Below are 26311 nucleotides of genomic sequence, written 5' to 3' on the forward strand. Positions count from 1 at the left end.
GGCCTCCAAAGGGACTACTCTGCCTCTGCAGTTACAAATAAGGCACAGAATGTGTCTGGAGGGACAATTATTTCATTTTGTCCTGTATTCATATAGTTTAATATGTATACTTACATTAACTGTGCCCTAATAATATTATAAAAAAAAAGAAGGACAACATCCATCAGACCTTGTGATACAATTATTGGGTCATTTTAAAATATTTTTTTAGGGCTGGGGCTGTAGCTCAGTGGTAGAGCGCTTGCCTTACACGCATGAGGCCCTGGGTTCGATCCTCAGCACCACATAAAAACAAACCAATAAAGGTAAAGATATTGTGTCCATCTACAACTAAAAAGTATAAATATATATATATATATATATATATATATATTTTTTTTTTTTTTTTAAGGTGAGCTGGGGATATAGCTGAGTGATAAACACTTGCCTACAATGTGCAAGGTCCTGGGTTCAATTCCTGAACATAACAAAAAATTATTTTTAATATATAGTTATATTAAAAATGAAATCATTGACTATTTCAAATATACAGAGATGTACAAAAAACAAGATCATGGGAACTCTAGTAATTGGTTAGCATATAGTACTTATAAGAATAAAATATTACATACTTTTTCATTAAAATTATTTTATGAGCTCTTTGTCTTTATAATCATAAGTTTAACAAATACATATATTATACACAATGTATATACATTCTTATATTAGACAATACAGTAGCTATATCAAACTTAAGGAATCAATTGTACTCTTAAGTTACTTTTCTTTTTTTCTGTGTAACATGGCATACATCTTTGTGATATAAGCTTTTTTCATTTTTGTGTTATTTCTTTACTATCTATATCCCCAATAACAGGGTATTGAAGCAAAGAATATGAGCATTTCCATGTCTCTTCTTAATAATAATTCTAAATTGCCTTTCTAAAGAGTTGTACCAATGTATAGTGCCACCCGGAATACAGGGATCATAAAGTCCTTATTTCCACTGCATATTATTATCACATGCAACACTGGTTCTGTTTTTGCTTTGCTAATTCATCAGGTAAGCATGTTTATTTTTATTTATTTTGTTTAATTTGTTTCTTTGACTTCTAGTAGAGTTTCTATGTTTCACCGTACGTTTGTTTACTAGTTGTATTTGCTGTTCAATTGATGACTTTCTACTGAATCAGCTAATGGTTTCCAAAGCTGCTGCTGAAATTGATCCTTGGGAAAATTCTTTCTGAAAATAACACAGCATCATGGTGATAAAAATAGCAATATCAAAGGAAAGAGGCTAATGAATTTCAAGCTGGGGGTTTGTGGTCTTCATATCTGGTTTTTTGGAAAGTTTATAACTCTATTAGATTACAAAATTTTCCACTCCTCCCCCATTGAATATCCTTCCTCATGTTTCAGTATTTAAAATAACTGTTACCTCCAAATATGGTGGCACACATCTGTAATCTCAGTGACTAGGGAGACTGAGGTAGGAGGATAGCAAGTTTGAGGCCAGCCTGGGCAACTTAATGAGACCCTGTTTCAAAATTAAAAATGCAAAAAACTGGGAATGTAGCTCAGTGGTAGCACACCCTGGATTCCATCCCCAACACAAAAACTAAAAAAGAAAAAGTAAATAATGATCCCTGGTGCAGAACTAAATGCAGCCTGGTTGGTACAGTGTCGCACACCTATAACCACAGCCACCCAGAAAACCGAGACAGGAAGATAACAAATTTTGAGGCTAATCTGGGCAATCTAGTGAGAACCTATCTCAAAATAAAAAATGAAAAGAATGAGGGATGTATTTCTGTAGTTGAGTGCTCCTGGATTCAATCCCCAGTTCTGCAACAAATAAATAAATAACCTAAATGCAGCCTAAATGACACAGCAGCTACTTTCCATTCCTAACTGGCAATGTGAGTTCAATTTCTGCTTTGGGGTAGCTGGGTTCCACTGACTGATTCTGAGATAATGTGGGACTAGTATGGTCTAAACTGTCACTCTTTCTTTCTTTCCCTACCTCACAGGCTATTTGAGGAAGTATCTTCTTTTTTTTTTTTTTAAGATTTCTTTTTTTTTTTTTTGAGAATTTTAATATTTATTTTTTACTTATTGGTAGACACACATCTTTGTTTGTATGTGGTGCCGAGGATCGAACCCTGGCCGCACGCATGCCAGGTGAGCGCGCTACCGCTTGAGCCACATCCCCAGCCCAGGAAGTATCTTCTTTGACCTACCCACCTCCAGGGTTGGGAGGTTCTTTTATGTCAGAGATTTTCGAACATTAAAAGAATCATAGGAGGGTCGCTAATAACACAATTCTGAACCCAGGAATCTACACTTTTTTAAATGACTGTGATGCAGGAGTGTCTATTGACTGCATTTTGGAAAACACTAATGTAGATCCTTGAAAGAATATCTATATTGAAAATCTTCAAGTCCAGGACAGAAATACTGCTTTAAGGGCAGTTTATTCCAGGAAATAGCTTCCTCTGAGCCCAGTCTCCAAAAGTGTCACTTTAGAGGAAATTGTCACAATAAGGCCATGATGCAATGAAAACGGTTGTCACCATGGGGCAATAGACATATCCTGAATATGTGTTGAAATCTAATGACAATTCATTATAACATCACTTAGTGATACTTAATAACACTTCCAACATTATAACACTTTCTTTCACCTAAAATGAACATCCAAACATACATCCTAAAATGAACGTATAAACTTCCTCATCAGTCCCATCTCTGACCACAAAGTTTCAAATATTAAAAAAGTTTCAGATTCTTAGACTCTTTTTGGGATCAAAGTATTTCTTTACACAACATTGACATCATCACTAGCCCAAACAATTTACAAAATTGTTAGATCATTTAAGATTTCTGCACAGTTTTATTCATGAAATATCTTCAATAGACAACAACCCCAGCAGACCATACTATTGTGGTATAGTGGCAGGAACCAATCACACAGCTACTAGCAAATGCTTTCTGGGTGCACCCTTCTGTTACTACTAACCCAATGCTACCATCTTGTGGCTATGGAAGGAAATGTGACCCCAATTTTTTTTTTTTCCTGACTCTGTGTGAATATATTACCAGAGAAAAAAATCTGTACAATTCCTTGTCATGTTCTCCATCAATTTTTGCCCTAGGTAGCACCTGCTTTGGAGAATTTTGAAAGTATAATAGAAAAATATTCACAGAGAAACATGAAAAGAAATTTAGATCTTAAAAATCACTTTTAAAAAAATGGTTGGGCTTTTTGTAAGAAATGTTCACCAAAATACTAAAATTGTGATGTATCACTTTGCTAAAAATCACTAAATATCAATTACACATTCTTCACATGGGAACTCTGCATCCTGAAATTCTTCCTGAAATGGAATCACTTAAGGAAGGATCTCATTTGATACCTAGCGGAAACCAGCCTACATTTGTTTGAAGTGCTTTCCCTGGCTTGTGTTTCTTCAGGGCTTCAACTATATATACATAACTAGAGTTCTGATGTCTTCTTTTCAATAGAGAAAAATCCTTCCAATGCCTTGTTAAACACCCAAAGTACTGATTTCCTTTCTTGCTCCTTCTCTGTTCCAGTTATAAATCTTAACCCTCATTACTAAAAAGCACAAAACTTTCACACATCCAAAAATATCTGTTTTGAACAAGAACTTGAGGTATCCTCAGCACAGTTTTAGGCATTGTACCAAATGCATAATAAATACCACAGAACATTGAGATGAAGCCCCCATCCTGTGAGTAGGGGAGATGGCCTTTCCGAGACTGATCCTCAAATAGGAATGAGGAATAGCAATACCCAGCACAGCCCAGGGCAAACAGTTAAAACAGATAAACACAAATGGCTTCTTATCTAGTTCACTGAAAAGAGAATTTTTACCATATGTTTGTATAGATTTATCATAAGTACAATATTGGTGTGACAGCATTCTTTCATTGAGCATCTGCTGTGTGCAAGATCATGTCTATGGCAAGTGTATCCAATGGTGAACAAAACTGCTCCTGCGTCAAGGAGCTCACATAATTCCTGTAACAATAGATGATTACCAGTGACAAGATAGTGTGATGCATGCTACAGTAGGTACAGGTTGGTTCATTGCTCAAGGACCACCTTTACTAGCAAGAAAGTAAGTCCTTCAAATTTAACAGCTTGCCCAACATCTCCAAGTTGACCATTCTCTAACCAAAAGTGTCATGACCCCCAAGAGGAACCAACAATGGCTCAGAGAAGCATGACTTATTCAGCACAATGCAAGAGACCTGGGTAAGCTGTGTTGATTTGTGAGTTTATTGAGAATTTGTCTAGTTTTCTGTGACTCCTTCATTCTTTACCTATGCCTCAACTTCCTGTTCTTGGATTTTCAGTTCTGTGTCATTCTCCTTATTCAAAGACACAGGGTATCAGACCCAAGTTGGACACATAGTGGAGGTAGTTTAGATTGTGATATGATAGAAAATGAAACAGAGGAAAAAATAGGAAAATAATTTAAGGGAGGGAAGTAGGTAGTATTTATAATTTTACCTTTTTATGTTGGAGTATATCCATTTTCTGGAGCTGCCATAATAAAGAACCACAAACTGCATAACTTAAACTGACAAAGATTTACTCACTGTCCTGGTGGCTAGAAATCAAGGTGTCAACAGAGTCATGGTCCCTCCAGGAGAGAGTCCTTCCTTAGCTCTTTCTAGCTTCTGGTGGTGGCCATCAATCCTTGAGATTCCTTGGATTGAGGTGGCATCACTCCACTTCCTTCCCCTCATTCACATGGCATTCCCTCTGCGCTCCATCCAGCTTTCCCCTTCTTACAAAGACACCAGTCATAAGGTTTAGAGCCTACCCTAATGACTTCATCTTAACTTGATTACATCTAAAAGACCTTATTTCTAAATAAGATCACCTTCAGAAATGAGGAATACTTTGGGGGTTAGATTTTCATTGTATCTTTTTGGGGGGACACAATTCAACCAATAACATATAGAAGTAGAATCTAATATAATGAAACCCTTATGTGCACCTCTCCCAGGTTTGTCAATCATCAGTTATCTGTCAATCTCATGTCATCTGTACCAACACCCAATTCCTGCTCCTCATATTATTTTGAAGCAAACTCATATCCTTAAATATCTGATGTATCTCTAAAGATAAAGACTTTGTTTTAATATAACTACAAAATATTATCACACCTTAAAATGTTGATCAGTAATATCTAGTCAATGTTTAAATTTCCAGTGGTTTCAGTTTTTTTGTTTGTTTGTTTGTTTTGTTTTGTTTTGTTTTAACAGTTTGTTTGAATCAGGATCCAAATAAGAACCTCAAGAGTTACTTATATTTAAACTACCTTTCTAGGAGGAAGCACTGAAATTGAGTGTAGGAAGAGAGGTTGGAGGATTGCTGAACTGCTCTGAATGACCATAATGTAAAGTAGATGGAGTGAGATCTTATCAGGAGGGAAAGAGTGAGGAAGTGAGATGACAGGGGGAGGTAAAGAGAGGAGCCAGGAGAATGGCTGCAGACTAGGGATCATACAGCCCTGGTGACAGGAGCTGGGGAGAGGAAGAGTGGTAGGGAGCATCTAACTGACCAATTTTTTCAGAATAGACAGGTCTAACTTTATATGCCTGATATATTAGCTACCCAGAAATTTCCTTTTTCTTTTCTTTTTCTTTTTTTCTACCAAGAATTGAACTCAGGGACACTTTATCACTGAGCCACATCCCCAGCCCTTTTTAAAAAATATTTTATTTAGAGACAGTGTCTCACTGAGTTGCTAAGGCTGACTTCAATCCTCCTGCCTCAACCTTCCAACTTGCTGGGATTACAGGCATAAGCCACAGCACCCAGCTACCCAAAAACATTCTATTTCTAAGCACACCAAGTACTTTCAAGTCTTTCCTACTCTGATCTGCTGCCCTTAATCCTGGAGAACTTCCATGCATCCTTCAAAACCTAGCTCAGATAACCACACCTCTGTGAAGATCTCTCTGACCTATTCCTTAAAAAGTTGGCTTAATCCTTTACTTACCATTCTATAAAACTTTGAACATATTTCTACTGAAGTACTCCTCAAGTTGCACTGTCATTGTCTACATTCATGCCTGAGTCCCCCAGTCTTTGAGGGAAGTGACAATGTTGATTTGGCAATGTTGGTTTAGTCCATGTTTTATTACTATAACTACATACTTAAAACTAGGGTAATTTATACAGAAAAGAGGTTTATTTCACTCATAGTTTGGAGTCTGAAATCTAAACAGCATGGCACCAGCTCCTGTGAGGGCTCCCCTGATTATGCCATATCATGGCAAAGGGCATCATGGTGGGAACATGTGGGATCAATCACATAGTGAGACATAAAGTCACTTACTTCATCTTAACCAGCACTTGTAAACATCAGAGTGTATCAGACTTGTTCCAGCAGTCTGCTCTATCCAGATACTCTATGACTATAAAAAAAAATGAGAGAGCTGGAGATGTAACGTTGTGGTAGAGGACTTACCTACTATGCACAAGGCCCAGGGTTTAATCCCCAGAACCGGAAAAAAAAAAATGATGATTATTCTAGAGCTGACTATACAATAGAACTTAATGAGATAATGGAAATGTTTTATAATCTGCACTGTTCAGTATAGTAACTACTAGCCCCATGTGACTACTGAGTACCTCAAATGTCACTAGTGTGAACGATGAACTGTATTTCTAATTTTAATTCAATTTCATAGTTACATATTGTTATTGGCTATCATTTTAGAGACTCGTTTCTAAGACAGTGATTCTTAGGATTAAACAAATTTAGAAATACCTAGGAATCTCGTTAAAACACAAATTACCATTTAGCAGATTGAGAGTGGGACCCAAGATGCTGAGTTTCCAGGTAATGCTGATATTTGAACCACATGTTGGGGAGGCAAGATTCTAGAATGGGCTCGGTGTAGTGACACACACAGGTAATTCCAGCAGCTGAGACAAGACTATCACAAGTTCAAAGCCAGCCTCAGAAATTTAGTGAGGCCCTAATCAATTTAGAAAGACCCTGTATCAAAATTAAAAATAGAAGGGCTGGGGATGTGGTTCACCCCTAGGTTCAGTCCCTGGTACACTCCCCCTCACAAAAAAAAAAAAAAAAAGATCTAGAACAATCCTGCTCAAATGTTAGTACAAATAAGAAACCCTTGGAGAGTCTATTAAAACAGATCCCAAAGCCAGGTGTGGAGGTGTATCTCTGTAATCCCAGCTACCTGGGAGGCTGAGACAGATGGATCCCAGGTTCAAGGACAGCCTGGCTGACTTAGTGAAACCCTGTCTCAAAATAAAAGATAAAGAGGGTTGGGGTTATAGCTCAGTGATAGAGCACTTATCTACCATGTACAAGGTCCTGGATTCAATTATCAGTACTGTATGTGTGCGCACACATACACATGCACACACACACACACAAACAGATCCTGGGTCTCCCTCACAGATTCTGATTCAGTTGGACTGGGGTGGTGTGCAAGAATTTGCATCTGTAACAAACTCCTAGATGATGCTGGAGCACCATCCTAGAGAATGGGAAGGTGATAGGAAACAAATAGTTTTAATTGCTCTAGTTTTCTTTCTCAGTTGCTACTTCTCTTAGTTTATTTGTGCTACTGTAGTAAAATGCTACAGACTAGGTAACATAAAAATAAAAATTTCTTTTTCACAGTTCTGGAGGCTGAAATATCCAGGATCAAGGCTTGGTATCTGGTGAGGACTCAGGGTCCACTTCTAAAATTGTGCCTTGTTGCATCCTCCTCAAATAGGAAAAGATACAGACCAAGAGAGTGACCTCTTTTTGACATCTCTAAGAAGCTCTCATATCATAAACACTTCTCAAAAGGCGCCACCTCTTAATACCAGCACTTAAATTTCACATGAATTTTGGAGGAGACCCCATATACAACCATAGCACTACTACTGTGGGCTGGGGTCTGAACTCAGGGGTGTTCTACCACTAAGCTACATTCCCAGACCATTTTTATTTTTTTTTTTTTTTAATTTTGAAATTAAAAAGTTGCTAAGTTGCTCATGCTGGCCTTGTACTTGTGATCCTCCTGCCTCAGCCTCAAGTGGTTGGGATTTACAGATGTGTGCCACCTCAGTGGGATACTTACAGTTAATGCTATATCCTAGATATAGTTGCTGTCCTAGTTTTCCAGAGGAAGAAACTGAGGCACAGAAAGGTTAATGAATTTACTCAAGGTCACAAGTATGTTCTGTCTGTGTAGTGTTCTTCTATGATATATAAATTCCCTGAGTCTTTGGGTTTAGAACTGAAGATAACTTTTTGTTGTTGTTGTTGTTGTTGTTGTACCAGTGATTGAATCTAGGAACCTTTAACTACTGAGCCACATCTCCAGCCCTTTTTACATTGAGACAAAGTCTCACTAAATTGCTAAATTGCTGAGGATGACTTCGAATTTGCAATCCTCCTGTCTCAGCTTCTGGGATTACAGGTATGAGCTACTATATGGGGCTTGAAGAAATTTTTTTTAATCAGTGTGGTTTTGAAAGCAGGCACAGAGAAGTAAAAGGACTTGCCTAAAGACACGCAGTTGTTTGGGGGTTTGTTTTTATTTATTTTTTGTTTGTTGGTTGGTTGGTTGGTTGGTACTGGGGATTAAACCCAGAGTCTACCATATAACCAGGTAATCACTATCATTGGACTATATCCCCAGCACTGTTCTATGTTGTTTTGTTTGTTTTAAATTTCTTTTGAGACAGGGTCTCACTAAGTTGCCCAGGCTGTCCTTGAACTTGGAATCATCCTGCCTAAGAATCCCACATATCCAGGATTACAGACATGCACAACCACACCCACTAGCTATTTCTTTATTTATTATCTGGTGAAAAACCCTCACATCAAGTGACTGGCAACTGTTATTTTCTAAAATTTTCCATGCCACATTTCTATTTTCTGAACATTGATGAAATTTCTAAAACTAGTAGCTATCTGCTACCAGTGGAGACATACCATCTTCCCTGCATGTCATATGAAGACATACACACACACACACACACACACACACACACACAAAATTGTTCTTCATCTGTCCATGTTCCATTCTTGCAGCAGGAAAAGGAAAGGTTTTGGATGGGTCTAAGGTGAGAGAGGAGAGAGATAGATCTATGCTACAGATCAAATCAGGCAAGTCAGGACCTGTGACCACAGGGGCAGTAGACCCAGACTTTAAGGAATATCAAGAGAAGAAGCCTGGTGAGAAAGAAGCTGCAGAGAGAAACCTCTTTTTCTTCCCGTACAGTAGCAGCAGCAGGGGGCGTTCCTTCTGGCCTGGTGGGCTGGAGATAAGGACAAAAGAGCTCAGATAGGGGCAGAGAGGTGGCTGCAGCTGTTAGATCTATTAGGGAACCTAAAGGGAGTGCCCTGGGGCCATGAGGACCCCTAGAAATAACTGGTGGTGTTGAAAGAAGAGAACCATCAACACCAAAGTCTTCAATATTAGGCTGCTCATTAGAATTCCCCAGGAGGAGTAATATTCTTGTCTAGAGTAGTGACACCAGAACCTCTGAGGTAAGTGGGGAGCTATTGATATATAGGAAAAAGAAAGCATTTTTCTGGTCCTCCTCTATTACACAGAATACTTGTCACCAAAATGTGTAAGAATTTCCTCCCATCAGTAGCCAATCAGTTCTCCAGCATGTTTTCCAGCATGGTGTTCTCTAATTCCATTTAATTCTGACATTATCTACCTGGAGATAGTGTCAGATCTCATAATACTGATCCTAAGGGATCAGTCCCACAAGACTGTCCTCCCTTCAGATGTCAATTGAAAACACGTTGAGCCCTGTGGTACTGATTGACCAGCTATAAATCAGGGTTCCTATAACACCTCCTCAGGATTAATTATTTTGCTAGACTTACAGAAATCAGGGAAACCTTTGTGTTTTCTTTTTTTTTTTTTTTTTTTTTTTTCGGTACCGAGGATTGAATTCAGGGGGACACTCAACCACTGAGCCACATCCCCAGCCCTCTTTTGTATTTTATGTAGAGACAGGTTGTCTGAGTTGCTTAGTGCCTTGCCATTGCTGACGCTGGCTTTGAACTTACAATCATCCTGTCTCAACCTCTGGAGCCACTGGTGTTACAGGTGTGAGCCACCACAACCAATTTAATAATTTCTTATAAAGATATTACAAAGGATACAGATTAATAGCCAGATGAAGAGATACATAGGAGGTAAGTGGAAAAAAAAAAAAAAAAAAAAAAAACAAGGAGCTTTCATGCCCTCTCTGGATGCACAACCCTCCAAAAACCTACCCAAGCATTGTTCTTTTGGGGTTTTATGGAGAATTTATTTATTATGTGTTATTGATTACATTGTTGGTCATTGTTAAGCAATTCAACCATTAGCCCTCAACTTTCCCCAGAGTTTGCTGGGTGGAACACAAAGTCCCAACCCTCTAATCATGCTTTGGTATGTCCAGTGACCTGGTCCCCATCCTGAAGCTACTCAGGGACCTTGGACCAATAGTTTTCTCATTAGCAAACAAAAGACACTCCAGAGATGGCAAGTGTTTCAGAAACTATATATCAGGGTACAAGGATGAAGACCAAACATGTATTTCACAATATTATAGGTGGGAACCAGGTTTTTCCATGTTCCCTTGGTGATTCCAAAGTTGAGACCTAATGATTTATTTTAAAAATAGGATTTTTTTAAAAACTTTCCATTCTATTGTGGTTTTTAGAATATAACAAAGGCTACAAATTCCTTGAGAAAATGATGTTATGAGGTTCAAACAAAATACACAAAGAATGCTTTGTAAACTGTTAAATGCAGAAGTTCCTGTTGGTATTATTATTAGACCCTGTTTTAGATCTTCTGATAATTATCTAATGAGCTGTAAAATATTTAATAGAGAAACTTTGCCATTGTCTTTGGAGGTGAGATGATATATTAAGAAAGGCATCAAACTCAGCTGAAGTTGAAAAGACGACTGAAGTGTTCCAGGTTCATGTTTATAGTATATGCCTATTTAATTGTAATCTTTTTATTTCTGCCTCATTGTTTAAAAGAACAGTAAGATAGGAAGAGTTATCAGAAAGGAATGATAGAAAAGACATCCTCTCTAAGACTTCTTTGTCCTTGACAATTTTCAACTTCTACCTGTGGCTTACACACCCCTCATCAGTTTGCCACACTGTTCTGATTCCCACCTGAAGTACTGAACTAGTCAACTCTGGGCCTGGTCCTCAGCATAAGTAGGCCAAAGTCAGGGAAGGATCCAATTCTCTACAAACCTAACCTAAATTCCACAATTAATACAAGAAATAATCAAAGCAAAAACATTGGAAGAAACAAAAGGACCCAGGGAGGAGGAGAAAAAATGAGAATAAACTTCCTGATGCAGAATATTCCTCGACAATAAGGGTGGATGACTCAGAGAGCTGAGAAGTAATAATACTGAAGACAGAGCCACACTGATGGATATCACAAAACCTGAAATTGAAGGGAACTAAAGCCTTTCATTGTGAGGCATTTCATATTTTCTTCGTAATTGCATCAGTTTTATAATTTCTTCCATCACTGACTCTCCAGAAGTCCTGGCATCTTCTGTCTATGATGTAGAGGTGGAGGGTAATGGTCTTTGCCTTCCAGGATATTAAAGACCCCCTCTCAATAACTGTATTAGTCATCAACAATTGCGGCTGTGACTGATCTTGTAACCACATCAGATCTGGGCAGTGAAAGGATATGAAAATTCATAAATAGGGAAACAGTCTTATCTTCTCCTTATCTAGCTTTCACTTTACAAGAAATATCTGCAGTCTTTTTAGCATTTCTAACGTGCTCATCAAGGAGCATATTTTTGACAGTCTGGGAATATGTCCAGGGGGTCCTTGAAACTATTTGAATTCATAGGAAATTGCAAACTCTGCCTAGGCTTTCCAGAGTTGCTTTGTTGAGTTGCCCTTTACTTAGAAGAACAAAAATGTTTCAGAATTATATTTTAGCACTTCAGGACACCCAGAAGGCAAGAAACCATAGCACCTATTTGCCTCCTCTCTCTATGGAATGTGCCAAGAGAAATGTGAGCTCTGGTTTTATTATTGCTTTATATTTTAGACACTCTGGTATTCAGTGTTAGGGGAGATGCTGTGTAAATTGTTCCATAAGCATAGTGCTTCAGACTGAGTCATGAAACAAAATCTAGCCTAGAGAGAAAAAAGCTGGAGGCAAGAATCCCAATGAAAAGCACTACTTCCTCTGTTTTTCATCTAATGGCCCTGAGATCTTTGAAACCTGTCAAATTGCATTTGAAGTGTGCTTAAGACTATGATAATCAAATTCTCAATGCATATACATATACCCTTTGATCCAGAAAGTCCAGGGCTAGGTATTTACCTCACAGGTATAGTTTATATGTAAGGAATATTTTGTATGAAACTATTCATTACAGTGATATTTGTGATTGCAAGAAAGAAAAGATAAATAGTCTGAAGTGGTATATAGGACATGCTAAATAAAGTATGGTTCATCCACACAATTGAATTTGATGCAGCAGGTAAAAAGAATAAAATAAAATAAAATAATCCCAGTGGCTCAAGAGGCTGAGGCAGGAGGATCATGAGTTCAAAGCCAGCCTCAGAAAAAGCAAAGCACTAAGCAACTCAGTGAGACCCTGTCTCCAAATAAAAGTATAAAATAGGGCTGAGGATGTGGCTCAGTGGCTGAGTGCCCCTGAATTCAATCCCCGGTATCCCTCTCCCCCAAAAAAAGTGCTTTTACACTGAAATAGGAAAATCTCCAAAATGTATTAACTAAATAAATGAAAACTATACAACTATAGAAATAATATGCTCTAATTGATGTCAGAAACAGAAGCACATGTACAGGATATCTAAATGAAGATGTGTAAGAAATAGTGCCTCTGAGATGGAGGAGTGGAGGAAAGGAGTTGAAAGAGGCCAAAATTCTGTTAATTGATTCACATGAGACTTAACAAATAACAATATACTAAGGATAGTAACTAATACACATAGTTCTTACTTGTCATGTTCTAAGCACACTACATACTTAAACTATAGATATTCAATTAGCTCTCTTCACTAAAATCATCAACTGTCCTTGAGAATATAAACATGACTTAATCATTTTTATATTCTATACAAATGCTAGCACAACATTTAGCACATAACACTAGATTCTAAGAAGTCTGTGCCTCTTTCATTCGTTCAGTATCAAATACAAGGGAAACCAATTATCTTCACCATTTAGAACTGATTTAGGAGCTTAATAATCTTTATGGAAAATTATCTTTTCATAATCAATTTGCTATAATGTGAAGCTGAGCCACAATGCAAAAATAAGTGGCTTTCCAAGGGTGCAATTACACATACACATGATTGTGGCTGTGGTAGATATGCTGATGAATTCAAACAAATTATGAAGGAAAAGTTGTCCAGTTTTTCTCTTATTTTCCACTCAAAGAACTGCATTATCAGAGCACAGTCCTTTTCCTTTATAAATCTTGAGTTTGTTCCAGTATTCAAGTGTTTACATGTAAAAAGTCTCCTACTAAGTTAAATGGAATCAAGTATATAAAGTGCTTAGCACAAGTCTGACTGGTCATAGACTGCCATTAAAGTGTAGCTATTTCTCATTTCTTGTTTGGAGGCTTCAGGCATCATGCAAAAGGAAAGTAAACAAGAGGGAGTGCTTCGATCTTGTCAACAATTGGGAAATGAGTCTGTTACAAAAATAGAGGGGCACACAAAGTGGGAATGTTTTTCCTTTAGACAAGTTATTAAAAGTCATCAGTGCTATGAATCAGACAGTCTTGGGAGAAAATAAAACTCTGATTCTCAGATTCAAAATTCACTTATTCAGGGCTGGGGTTGTGGCTCAGTGGTAGAGCGCTTGCCTAGCATGTGTGAGGCACTGGGTTTGATCCTCAGCACCACATAAACAAATAAAACAAAGGCATTGTGTCCATCAACAACTCAAAAAAGTATTTTTTAAAAAACTAATTTATTAAATATAGTGTTTATTTGAATGCATACCTGAGGTAGGTAGGAATTATGACTAGCAATTATTGTCCAAAAGCTTCTTTCATTAACTTAACATGCTATATTTTTTGCATGTGTTTTCTATTTTTGAAGTAAAATCTGCAAATATGGTGATAATGCCAAACCACATTTTATTAAAATAGTAAAATATTGATAGAAATACTTCTCTAAACTATGACTTTTGGATTTCACAAAACAACTAAAAATTAAAATAAAATTAAAGAAACCAATACAAGGTTGTACTAGTTTTTTAAAACACAAATTTTTTTGCTGAGCACAGCGGCACACACCTAAATCCCAGTCTCTTGAAGGATCACAAGCTCCAGACCAGCCTGGGAATCTCAGCAAGACCCTACCTTAAAACAAAAGATCAAGGCTTGGGGATATAGCTCAGTTGGTAGAGTGTTTGCCTTGTATGCATAAGGTTGTGGGTTCAATTACCAGCACCACAAAAAATAACAAGGAACATCTTTACCTCTTCTATGAATTTAATTGTATTCTCCTAAAATTGAGGTTGATGTTCCAACCCCCAGTTCCTCCAAATGAAATTTTATTTGGAGATAACTTCTTTAAAGATGTAAATAAGTTAAAATGAGATCATGAGGTTGGATCATTATCCCGTATGATTGGTGTCTATATAAGAGAAGAGGAAGACACCAGGAACGTGCACGCATGGAGAAAAGGCCATGTGAGTGTGCCACTCTGTTTTTGTTACAGATTCATTTCCCAACTGTTGACAAGATTAAGCACAGCCTTGTTTACTTTTCTCTCTCAAGAAAGTAGCCATCTGCAAGCCAAGAGTAGCCTCAGAAAAATAACGAACGTGCCAATATCTTGATCCTGGACATCTACTCTCCCAAACTGTGAGAAATGTTTTAAGTCATCTAGTCTGTGGTTTTTATTATGACAGGCCTTGCAAACTAATACAATATACTCTTGACACCATTTCATAAAAGTACACATTTTAAACCACAGTAGTAGGAAAGATATCATTTCTGAAAAGCAGACAGCCTGAAACCAGGAAAAACTTAAAGGAAATTTCTAGCTTCACTTATTTTTAGTTCCTTACTTTGAGTTGACTTTAAAAATCACCAACTTATGGGCTGTGGTTGTAGCTCAGTGGTAGAGAACTTGCCTTGCAAGTGTCAGGCACTGGATTCGATCCTCAGCACCACATAAAAATAAAATAAATAAAATAAAGTTTTGTATTCACCTACAACTAAAAATCACCGATTTTGGAGGTCATGCTGCTGAGCAATATATTATTAATCTCCCACTAGTTTTGTGATGATAATAGTTACCTAGATTACTTCTCAGGGACTTAAAGGCCACTTTTGTTGAAACCACTGACTGACTCTTCACTTGGTCCTGTGCAAGTGTCTGATGGATCATCTTTTGACCTTAGGAAATCAAAAACTATAGTCAGATGAGGCTAACGTCTCCATTTTCTGAACGTGCATCCCATGAAGAGCCATGAAATTTTATTATGCATGAACAAACCACTTATCACCTCCAATCACTTTCCCCTACACCCTGTTTCTTTAGCCCCAAAATACCCCTAAACCCTATCCTCAGAGAAGCAGATTTGAGACTTGGATCTCTCAACTCAGTGCTTGGTTGCCTTGGGAATAAATTCTCTTTTGCAAAACTCATTGTTTCAGTGATTGGCATACTGTGCAGCAGCCAAAAGGGGCCTTCACTGGTAACAAGCCTTTTGTATTGAACATATTTAGCTCTTTGAAACAGTTGCTGTCAAGGTGCCATAATAAAAAGCATAATATGGGTAATGTATAAACAACAGAAACCTATTTCTCACAGTTCTAGAGGCTGGAAGTCTAAGATCAATGCTGATTAAGTGTTTGGTAATGACCCATTTTTTGGTTCATAGGTGGTGCTTTCTGGCTATACTTGAAGGGACTCACGGAATCTGTCTAGCTGTCTCTGTTTTCTCTCCTCTTTTATAAGAGCACTAATCTCATTTGTGAAAGCTCTGCCTCCAAGACCTAATGAACTTCCAAAGTCCCCACCTCCTAAAACCATCACAGAGTTGAGGGGTAGTTTTTCAACATATGAATTTGGGGGGAAAAGAGGACATAAACATACAGACCATAGCACTTGCTATGTTCTTATTTTTTCTTATTTGCTGTATATCAGTGAAAACTCTGTCATTAACGAAGGAAACCCGACTCTAAAATCTTTTTCTTCTGAATTTTTCATTCACTTGTTCAAAAAGTAAAGAACATAGATTACATCTAACTTAATAAGATCCTGCTACCTGACAGACCTATTTTCATAGTTAGAACATAATTTATAAATTTGTCACTCACTTATATAACACAAGAAACCTTGTAAAAATAACATTTCTTCAAATCATAACCTTTCAAATTCAGAATTATTCAAGTAAAAATAACTATTCAAATTTTTTTGAACTATCCCTTTGCTAATTTTTGTTTTCCATATTTTTACTGGTATAATTATGCATAATAGTGGGATTTGTTATTACATATTCACACAATATAACAGTGTAATTTGGCTAATACCATTCTCCAGAATGCCCCCTTTACCTCCCTTCCTCTCTTCTCCTGGTCCCTTTCCTCTACTCTGCTAGTTTCCCTTTTATTAAATTATTTTTAAAATAGAGATGAATGGTGAATGCATCTAGGAACTTTGGGGAAATTATTTATTTCACTCCATGGAGTTTAGACAAGTAATTTCACATTTCATTTTTTTAAGTCAAGAGTCAGAAAATAGGCGGGCACAGTGATGCATGCCTGTAATCCCATTGACTCAGGAGGCTGAGACAGGAGAATCACGAGTTCAAAGTCAGCCTCAGCAAAAAGCAAGGCACTGAACAATTCAGTGAGACCCTGTCTCTAAATAAATACAAAAGAGGTCTGGGGATATGGCTCAGTGGTCGAGTGCTCCTGAGTTAAATCCCTGGTACACCCCCCAAAAAAGAGAAAACATTTTTTGTACATCCAGCACTAATAGAGATCATGGTATATCAATGAAATACTTAAATACTGAGATTGATTTTCAAATAGAATTCTATAAATAGTATTAAAAGAAAACACATAATAATACAACCTACTTGGATCTAAGAGCCTTAATTTATTCAAATTTTGAAATAAATTAGTCTTCTAAAAATTTCTCACTGAACACATTTTGTATCTGGGGATATAGCACAGTGGTAAAGAGTGGGTTCAGTCCCCTAGACCATGGGTTCAATCACCTGCACCAAAAAACACAAACAACAACAATAACAAAACACATTGTGAGAATGGGTTCAAAGATGGAGGAATCAGTCAGTCATAAGTGATTCATAAACATGATATTGTTAAGATGTGAATGAAGACTGCATGTTGGCAATACAGGCAACATCCTGCTCTCCCTCTTCTATGGAGCAAGGGCATTTCATATTTCATAGTTTCTGAACTTCCTCAGGAGTTCTGAAGGAGCATCCCCCGACCAGCGGAAACGAAGGTGCCAAGAGTTCACATCTGAAAAACCTTTAGAAGAGAGAAAAGCAATAGTTAAAATCAGAGTGAGGTGGGAAAAGAAAAAGGTAAAGACCATTTATCTATAATGGTAAACAGCTTGGAGATAAGATTTCACTGCAACATATGTAGGGTAAGTAGTCAGTATGAGTCATTAATATTTTACAGAAGCAGATTAACTTAAGCAGACTTTGAAATTCTTATGAACAGGAATTACAACATACATGTCTGAGGACCTCACATGTTTAAATGATTAATAATTATCCTCTCCAGTAATGGGAATTTAAACAAGTCAATTACAAAGATGAAACAAATTTCACACAACTTTCAAAAACTTTTCAAAAAGTGAAAGGTCAATGGTAAAGTATCCCTGGAAATATAAGCAATTGAATTCCAGGGTAATGAGATTTTTTTTAATTTCAATAAACAACATTGTTGAAAACTGAAGAAAAGGTCATTGTCCTTCTCTACTGGAAGAAGTATAAATTGATAAAAGTCCTCGGGAAGGCCAGGCATGGTGGTGCACACCTGTAATCCCAGCGGCTCCGGAGGCTGAGACAGGAGAATCATGAATCGCGAGTTCTAAACCAGCCTCAGCAACAGTGAGGTGCTAAGCAACTCAGTGAGACCCTGTCTCTAAATAAAATACAAAAAAGGGCTGGGAATGTGGCTCAGTAGTCAAGTACCTCTGAGTTCAATTCCTGGTACCAACAAACAAAAATCTTCAGGAAGGCAATTTGTCATTATTTATCAGACTTGTTAAGATGTATAAACTATTTGCCCAATAATTCTATTTCTAAAAATTCTACATCCTAAGGAAATAATAATGGATATCCCCAAGGGCTAAAATATAAGAATATTTATGATGACACCATTTATATTTTTTTTCCTGTACTAGCATTTGAACCCAGGGCCTACACATGCTAGGCAAGTGTTATACCACTGAGCTACATTCCAGCCCTATAATTTTTTTTTAATTCAAGAAGCATTCAAAATCTTCAGCAATAGAAAGTTGATTAAAAGGCTTTAATCAACTTGCTAGGCAAGTGTTATACCACTGAGCTACATTCCAGCCCTATAATTTTTTTTTAATTCAAGAAGCATTCAAAATCTTCAGCAATAGAAAGTTGATTAAAAGGCTTTAATGTAGTCATTAACAATTTTTTTGAACCCAGGGTCTTACACTCGACCACTGAGCCATATCCCCTACCAATGAGCTATAACCCAACCCTGACAATTGTTTAAAATATTTATTATCATAAACAAATTCTCGTGGAATATTTGTAAGTGACAGATAATTAGAAAACAGTTTATATGGGTTGATCTCATTTTCAAATTCATTATTTACATAGGTATTAATGTAAAATTTTTTAAAACTCTAAAAGGGAAATGTTAACACCAAATATTAACAGTATTTCTCCCTGAATAGTTAGAATAGATATAATTTTCATTTTTATAATATCTAAATTTATCTGGACTTTCTTATTTTTCTTCAATAAAAAGTATGCTTTTGTGCCTTTTTTATGTTTATTGCTAATTTTAAAAAAAAATCAGTTTCCAAGCCAGGCATTCGTGGCACACCTGTAATCCCAGTGACTCAGGAGGCTAAGCAAGAGGATCACAAGTTCGCATCCAAGTTGAACAACCTAGTGAGATCCTGTTTCAAAATTTTAAAAATAGGGCTTGCAGTGAGGTTTGATTGTAGAACACTTGCCTAGCATGCATGAGGCCCTGGGTTCCATAGTACCAATTAAAAAAAAAAAGCAGTTTACAGAATAATGTGTCAAATATGGTTCTGTTGATATTTTAAAATATTGAGTCAGGAAAAAAATATACACAGAATAGTTTACAGTCTTTATATCAGGAAAATAGGATTTGTGTGTACTTTTAAAACAATTATCTTACAAAATAAACCCAGATATCATTATCCTAAGTACTTGTATGAAGACATGAATGGTGTGAATATACAACCAGAGATGTGAAAAATTGTGCTCTATATATGTAATATGAATTGTAATGCATTCTGCTGTCATATATAACAAATTAGAATCAAAGACTTTTCAAAAATCCAAAGACTTTCCATTTGAGAAAAAAGCAAAAAGGAAATTATTTCTGACAACCTATAACTCACAAAAAACTCACAAAATATACACAGCATTATCTTATTAGTTTTAGGTATACAAATATAAATGAAAATAAAGCAAACTATTATAGATATTTTCTGGGTGATAAGATTACAAGTTACTATTTTTTTCTCTTTGCTTGACCATATTTTCTTCTACGGTAAACAAGTGTCATTTTTGTAGTTTTAGAAAGACATAGTTTCAAGTTTAGGTTCCCCTAGAAATGACACGCAGGCAAGAATTCAAACCAAAGTTAATAATCTGGGAATTGATTCCAGGACACCCTGGTAAGGAAATGGGAAAGGGAACCAAAACTGTAAACATTATCAAACAAGTTATTGCCCTAAATGACCAGAGCTGATCCCACTGGGGAATCCCGGGAAACAATATAAAAACCCTTAGAGTTATTCCAAATGAAGGGTAAAGGAGCTGAGGAACTCAGCCTCCCACTCCCATCCATTGCCTGATGGCTACATCCAAAGGGTGTTGATTCCCTGGCACTTATTACTTGCTCATTTGCTGCCAGACAGGCTCCATTGCTAGGGGAAAGTCCTCTGGTGGTGTCAGTATTTGTGGTAGAGAGCATAGTGTTGGCAATGCCTGAGCAGGTAGGTACCCAGGAATATGGTGACATGCGAACAGCATCTGCATTGAATTTTTTTGTTATCATTCCAGAATGTTACACGAAACTATTTGATTTTAGAATTGTAATTATCAAAAAACATATGCATGGCAAATTTTAAAAGAAAAAGTGAAATTGTCTTATACAACTTATACATGGTCTAATGCATGAAGAGTCAGAATGCAATGGCTGTTCATCATGGAATAAGCATCATAAGGAAAACTTAAAGGTAAATATCAAGCACTGCTTGCAGATATTAACATGCTGAAAAGTAATATATGAGAAGCCACTTAAGGTTTGATAAAGGTGACATAATAATTTCTTAAATGCTGATATTATAAAAATTTACACTGTAGCATAATGAAATTATAAATAATCATACATCTGCACTTTTATACATAAAATTCCAACTCCAAGGCTCTGAAGAACCAATAATCTCTTAAACCAATAAGAGATTAAGAAAATACTGGGGCTGGGGATGTGGCTCAAGCGGTAGTGCGCTCGCCTGGCATGCATGCAGCCCGGGTTCGATCCTCAGCACCACGTACAAACAAAGATGTTGTGTCCACTGAAAACTAAAAAAATAAATATTTAAAAATTCTCTAAAAAATTTTTTTTTAAAAAAAAGAAAATACTGATAGGGCTGGGGTTGTGGCTCAGTGTAGAGCACTTGCCTAGCATGTGTGAGGCACTGGGTTCAAGTCTCAGCATCACATATAAGTAAATAAATGAAATAAAGGTCTATCAACAACTAAAAGAAATTAAGAAAATACTGATAAATGCAGCCTTTGGCAGAATTTCATCATTCTTCTCCAACAACAACTTCTCAGAACAATGATCCTTATCCCCTCCATTTTGTTCTTCAACCACAGTAAGAATATATACTTCACAATATGAGGACATCAAAACTGTCCTCATAATTTGTTATGAGTAAATTATGATATATCTACACCATGGAATATTATCAGCTGTTAAGAAGAGCAAATCCATTAGGGACATAAGGATCTAAGAAAAAGTCCCATAATGATAAGAGCTAACACTAATAATGGCACTTACCAAGTGCTTGGCACTATTCTAAATACTTTACATATATTAAATTTGTCACTCCTCAAGAAAACCTTACAAGGTAAACACTAATATTTCAACCATTATATTGATAAGAAAACTCAGACAGTGAGGGGGTTAACCAGTTTCCCCAAGGTCATACAACTCATCAGTGGGAAACTGGGATCTAGTTCTAAAGTCTGCACTTCTGAACACTGTGCAATATAAACACTCATACAAAGTATGACACCTTCTTTATTTTTAAAAATTTTATAAAAGTGCATGTACTTACTACACTTGTATTAGAGAGAACAGTGTAGGAGACATGCCTGAGCATCCACATCAGTTACTTCAGGATGTAGAAGCGGAGGAAGTCAGCAGAGTGGGGGAAACTCGAAGTTATTGCTTATCGGTGATTCTTTGAACTTTTTATAATAGGTTTATATTACTTGATTTTTTTAAAAAAGAAAATTTCCTAGAATTCTTGAGAGAGACTCAAGTGGTTCCTCAACATCATGCTTGAGTTTCCTGAAATGTCCAACCTCCTCAACCCATTCTGGTGGGTAAATGCAGTCTAAGTCTGAATCTGAAATGGAAAGATCCAGGGCTTCTGGATGCACAAAATTGAACATTACAGGTCTGAAAGAAGAAATATTTGCTCATTTGTTTCTCTATGCGGGAAGGTGGTATGTTTGTATACATGTGCTTGCTTAAAACACAGGTTTGTGGGCTGGGGTTGTGGCTTAGTGGTAGAGTACTCACCTAGCATGTGAGGCCCTGGGTTCCATCCTCAGCACCACATAAGAATAAATAAATAAAATAAAGGTATTGTGTCCATCTACAACTAAAAAAATTTTTTTAAAACACAGGTTTATGAAATTCAGGTTCTTCTTTGATCAAGTTTGTTATAACTATTTCTAATTGTGAGGTTGATGCAATCAACATGTCTACTTTACAGAGATCTCTTGATAACAAGCTGAGACACCTGAATCAAACTCAAAGAATCCTCATTTCAGCAAGTACAGAGAATGTAAAAGTTCTCCCAAAGAAAAATTTAAAGTAACTATTTCTGGAAATATTATCATTTACCACAAGCTATTTAATTATTTCTTTTTATACCAGTCAGTATTCAAAGATTCAAGAGTGTTTAAGAATCTTCTGCTTAAAGGCTTTTTTTTTGGTACCGGGTTAAACTCAGGGGTACTTGACCACTGAGCCACATCCCCAGCCCCATTTTGAATTTTATTTAGAGACAGGATCTCACTGAGTTGCTTAGCACCTCTCTTTTGCTGAGGCTGGCTTTGAACTCTCAGTCCTCCTGCCTCAGCCTCCCAAGCCACTGGCATTACAGACATGTGCCTTCGCACCTGGCTTAAAGGCCAAATTTTAATGGGATATTGCATCATAACCCTGAGAATCAACATATAATTATTTGAGATAATTACAGTGTGTGTATATAACACACCTAAAATAGTTAATACAGTTAGTTGGATGGCTAGATAGACAAAGACACAATGATAGTTAACATTTACTCAAAGCCTGTTATAGGAAAATCACTGTGCATGGATCTCCCCATTTAATCTCCATGGTAACTTCATGAGAAGGTATTTTTTTAATTGATTTTATTTTTTAAATACATGACAGTGGAATGCATTACAATTCTTATTACACATATAGAGCACAATTTTTCATATCTCTGTATATAAAGTATGTTCACACCAATTCATTTATTCATACATAGATAGTGATGTCTATCACATTCACCATCCTTGCTAACCCCCTGCCCTCTCCCTTCCCCTCCCACCCTTCTGCCCTATCTAGAGTTTGTCTATTCCTCCCATGCTCCCCCTCCCTACCCCATTATGGGTCAGTCAACTTATATCAGAGAACATTCAGCGTTTGTTTTTGGGGGCTTGGCTAACTTCACCTAGCATTATTTCATGAAAAGGTATTATTATAATTCCTTTTTATAGATGAGGAAACTGAGGTCTAGGGAAATTAAATTTCTTTTGCCAGGAAATACAGTTAATAAGTAGTAGAGTTAGACTGTGAGCTCAGATACCACAGCTTGGGAGCCAACAGTTGAACTTCTGCAATACCTTGCTTCAGTGGCTCTATAAGTGATTTGTACTGGTTATAGGGCTACTTAGAGATGAGGTATCATCTCAGAATAGTGCAGTCCCTTGGAATACAGACTCTGAAGCCAATCTACCTTAGTTCAAACTCCTTCACATACAAGCTGTATAGTCTTGAGCAAATTACTCAACCTCTCTGGGCTTGTTCTCTCATAGAAATGAAACACTAATAATAGCACAAGGCTCCCAAATTTGTAGTGAGGATTAATAAGTTAATACATGCAAACTAAAATTAAATGAGATGATAATATAAAGTAATATATATAAAGAATGTTCCTGCACATAGTAAACATGCAATAAATGTTAGCTAGTGTTATTTCATTAAAGCAAAAGACACTATGAGAAATGTCTCCTTTGGAGGAATTTATGTACTTTCCACTTTATGTATCAATGCTAAGTATCTTTTGAGATACTAAACCAATCCTTAAGTTTGGAACTACTGTACAGATTGGAAATGGTTTAGAATAAATGCAATGTAAACCAAGCTCTCCAGTTTCAGACCTACTATGTTCTGCAAAGGTATAATGATAGGACTTACTTGGAGACTCTGGATTTTGTGGAGAGTTCGACTTCTCCAGGGACTCGGGTGCTTTTTGCTTCATTTTCTCTGTGGTTGAACCCAGTTCCTCTTTCTTTATTTCTCTTTGCTCACTCCATTCTTCATTTTTAGTCTTGCTGATCTGAGTCTGCTCAGATTCTTCCAGCATCAGGTCTTTTTTACTTTTGACAGCCCAATGCATTGACTAAATTAATTAAAAGCAGACACATAAATAATAAGTCAATATGGCTTTCTATATTTAAAGTTCAATATGGATAACACCTGACCTACTATTATAGTACCAATTAACAGAACAAAATGGCTTGACCAATAAACCAGATATTCATAATTAATCCAGATATTAATTAATCCCCAAATAATAATTGAGTGATTCCTGCTAGTTTGAAGAGTAACAATACAAGAAGTCATATCATGATACACAGCAAAGCCACCAACACTAGAGAGATTTAATCAACAATTCAATACAACAATTGTGTACACACAATTGTAATCCCAGCTACTGGGAAGGCTGAGACAGAGGATCACAAGTTCAGGTCAGCCTGGTCAACTTAGTTAGACACTATCTCAAAATCAAAATAAAAAGGGCTAAGGATGTAGCTCAGTAGTAGATACTCCTGGGTTCAATTCCCAGCATCATAAAACAATTATAATGAAGTGTCCCTCAGAAAATTAAACACAGAATTACTATATGACCCAGCAATTCCATTCATAGGTATATACCCAAAATAATTGAAAACAGATGTTCAAAAAAAAACTTGTACACAAATGTGCATAGGAGCACTATTCACAGTAGGCAAAAGATAGAGACAACCCAAATGTTCATCAACTGAAAAGTGGATAAACAAAAATGTGGTATACACACAAAATAAAATATTAGTCATAAAATGGAATGAAGTACTAATATGTGCTATAATGTGGATGAGCTCTGAGAACATACTAAGTGAAAGCCAGATCAAAAAAGGTCACATATCGTATGATTCTATTTATATGAAATATTCAGAATAGACAAACTTATAGAGACAGAAAGTACATTAGTAGTTACCCGGGGCTGGAAGGAAAGGGAAATAGGAAGCTAATAGATTTCCTTTTGGGGTAATGAAAAAGTTTTGTTAACTAGAAAGTGGCAATGGATGAACGACATTGTAGACATAGTTAATGCACTGGAATTGTATACTTTAAAATGATTAAAATGGTGAATTTTATGTTATGTATATTTTACTAAAAAAATAAAAAGAGAGAGAATAGAGCCAAGACAGAGATTCAATTAACTACTATTGTAACTACTACTATTGCACCTACTTGCTAGGGTTTAATGTGTCCTCCAAATTTCATATGTTGGAAACTTTTTTTTTTTTTGTACCAGGGATTGAACTCAGAGGTGCTTAACCACTGAGCCCTATCCCCAGCCCTTTTTTATATTTTATTTAGAGACAGAGTCTCGCTGAGTTGCTTAGGGCCTCTCTATATTGCTGAGTCTGGATTTGAACTCAGGATCCTCCTACTGCAGACTCCCAAACTGCTGGGATTATAGGCATGTGCCACTGCGCCTGGCAATATGTTGTAACTTAATCCCCAGTGCAATGGTGTTAAGAGGTGGGACCAGTAAGAGGTAATTAGGCAAAGCCTTCATGAATGGATTAACATTGTTATCTCAAGAGTAGGTTTGTTATGAAAGCAAGGGGTCTCCCTCTTGCATTCTCATTCTCTCTTGCCTACTTCTGCCATGGGATAATACACCAAGCAGACCCTCTCCAGGGTAAGCCCCAAGACCTTGAACTTCCTAGCCTTCAGAACTGCACAAAATAAAAATTCATTCTGAATAAATGACCCAATCTCAGATATTCTACTAAGAAGCATCATGAAATGTACTAAGAGACACTGCTATTGCCACATGTACTATTGTGATCCTCCCACCTAGCCATGCATCAATGCAGATTTGGCAAATATTAAAATTCTGGATTATACATCTCTTTTTAATAAAATTCATGACAGAGCAGGATTTCAATCAATGTTAACTATGAACAGTGATCCTAATTTTAAGTGGGTTTACTTTAGGTGAAATTTTTTTCAAGTCCAGTTATCCTCAGATAACAAGAACTTCTTAAATACATTTTCATTTGTTTTCTTAAAAGGATGATATAAAAGTGTTTATGTACATTACATGGAAGATTTCTGAAAGGAAGCACAAGGAATTACAAGGGGGGCTATTTCTGGGAGAGGGGAGTAGAACTGGGCCTGGAATAAGAGAGGACTCATTTTTTTAATTAAATATCTTATTATATTATT

At 36.7% G+C, this 26311-nt stretch overlaps 1 protein-coding gene and 1 non-coding gene across 3 annotated transcripts in view; one reads left to right on the forward strand and one right to left on the reverse strand.

Moving 5' to 3' along the window:
* The first annotated feature begins 214 nt into the window (after window positions 1-214).
* Trnav-uac (transfer RNA valine (anticodon UAC)) lies at window positions 215-287 on the forward strand. The gene has a single exon. It is a non-coding gene; the product is annotated as a tRNA-Val (tRNA).
* Window positions 288-16764: 16477 nt separating this feature from the next.
* The window catches only part of Dnajc12 (DnaJ heat shock protein family (Hsp40) member C12), a 55190-nt gene continuing 45643 nt past the window's right edge, over window positions 16765-26311 (reverse strand). For both annotated transcript variants that reach the window (XM_076834691.1, XM_076834690.1), the window contains 2 exons: window positions 24005-24209; window positions 16765-17554 (listed from right to left, as the gene is read on the reverse strand). In XM_076834691.1, coding sequence (XP_076690806.1) covers window positions 17460-17554; window positions 24005-24209 — 300 coding nt within the window. In that variant the 3' untranslated portion in view covers window positions 16765-17459. The remainder of the gene's footprint in view (window positions 17555-24004; window positions 24210-26311) is intronic.

Source organism: Callospermophilus lateralis, chromosome 15 (assembly GCF_048772815.1).
Source record: "Callospermophilus lateralis isolate mCalLat2 chromosome 15, mCalLat2.hap1, whole genome shotgun sequence".
Lineage (NCBI taxonomy): Eukaryota > Metazoa > Chordata > Mammalia > Rodentia > Sciuridae > Callospermophilus > Callospermophilus lateralis.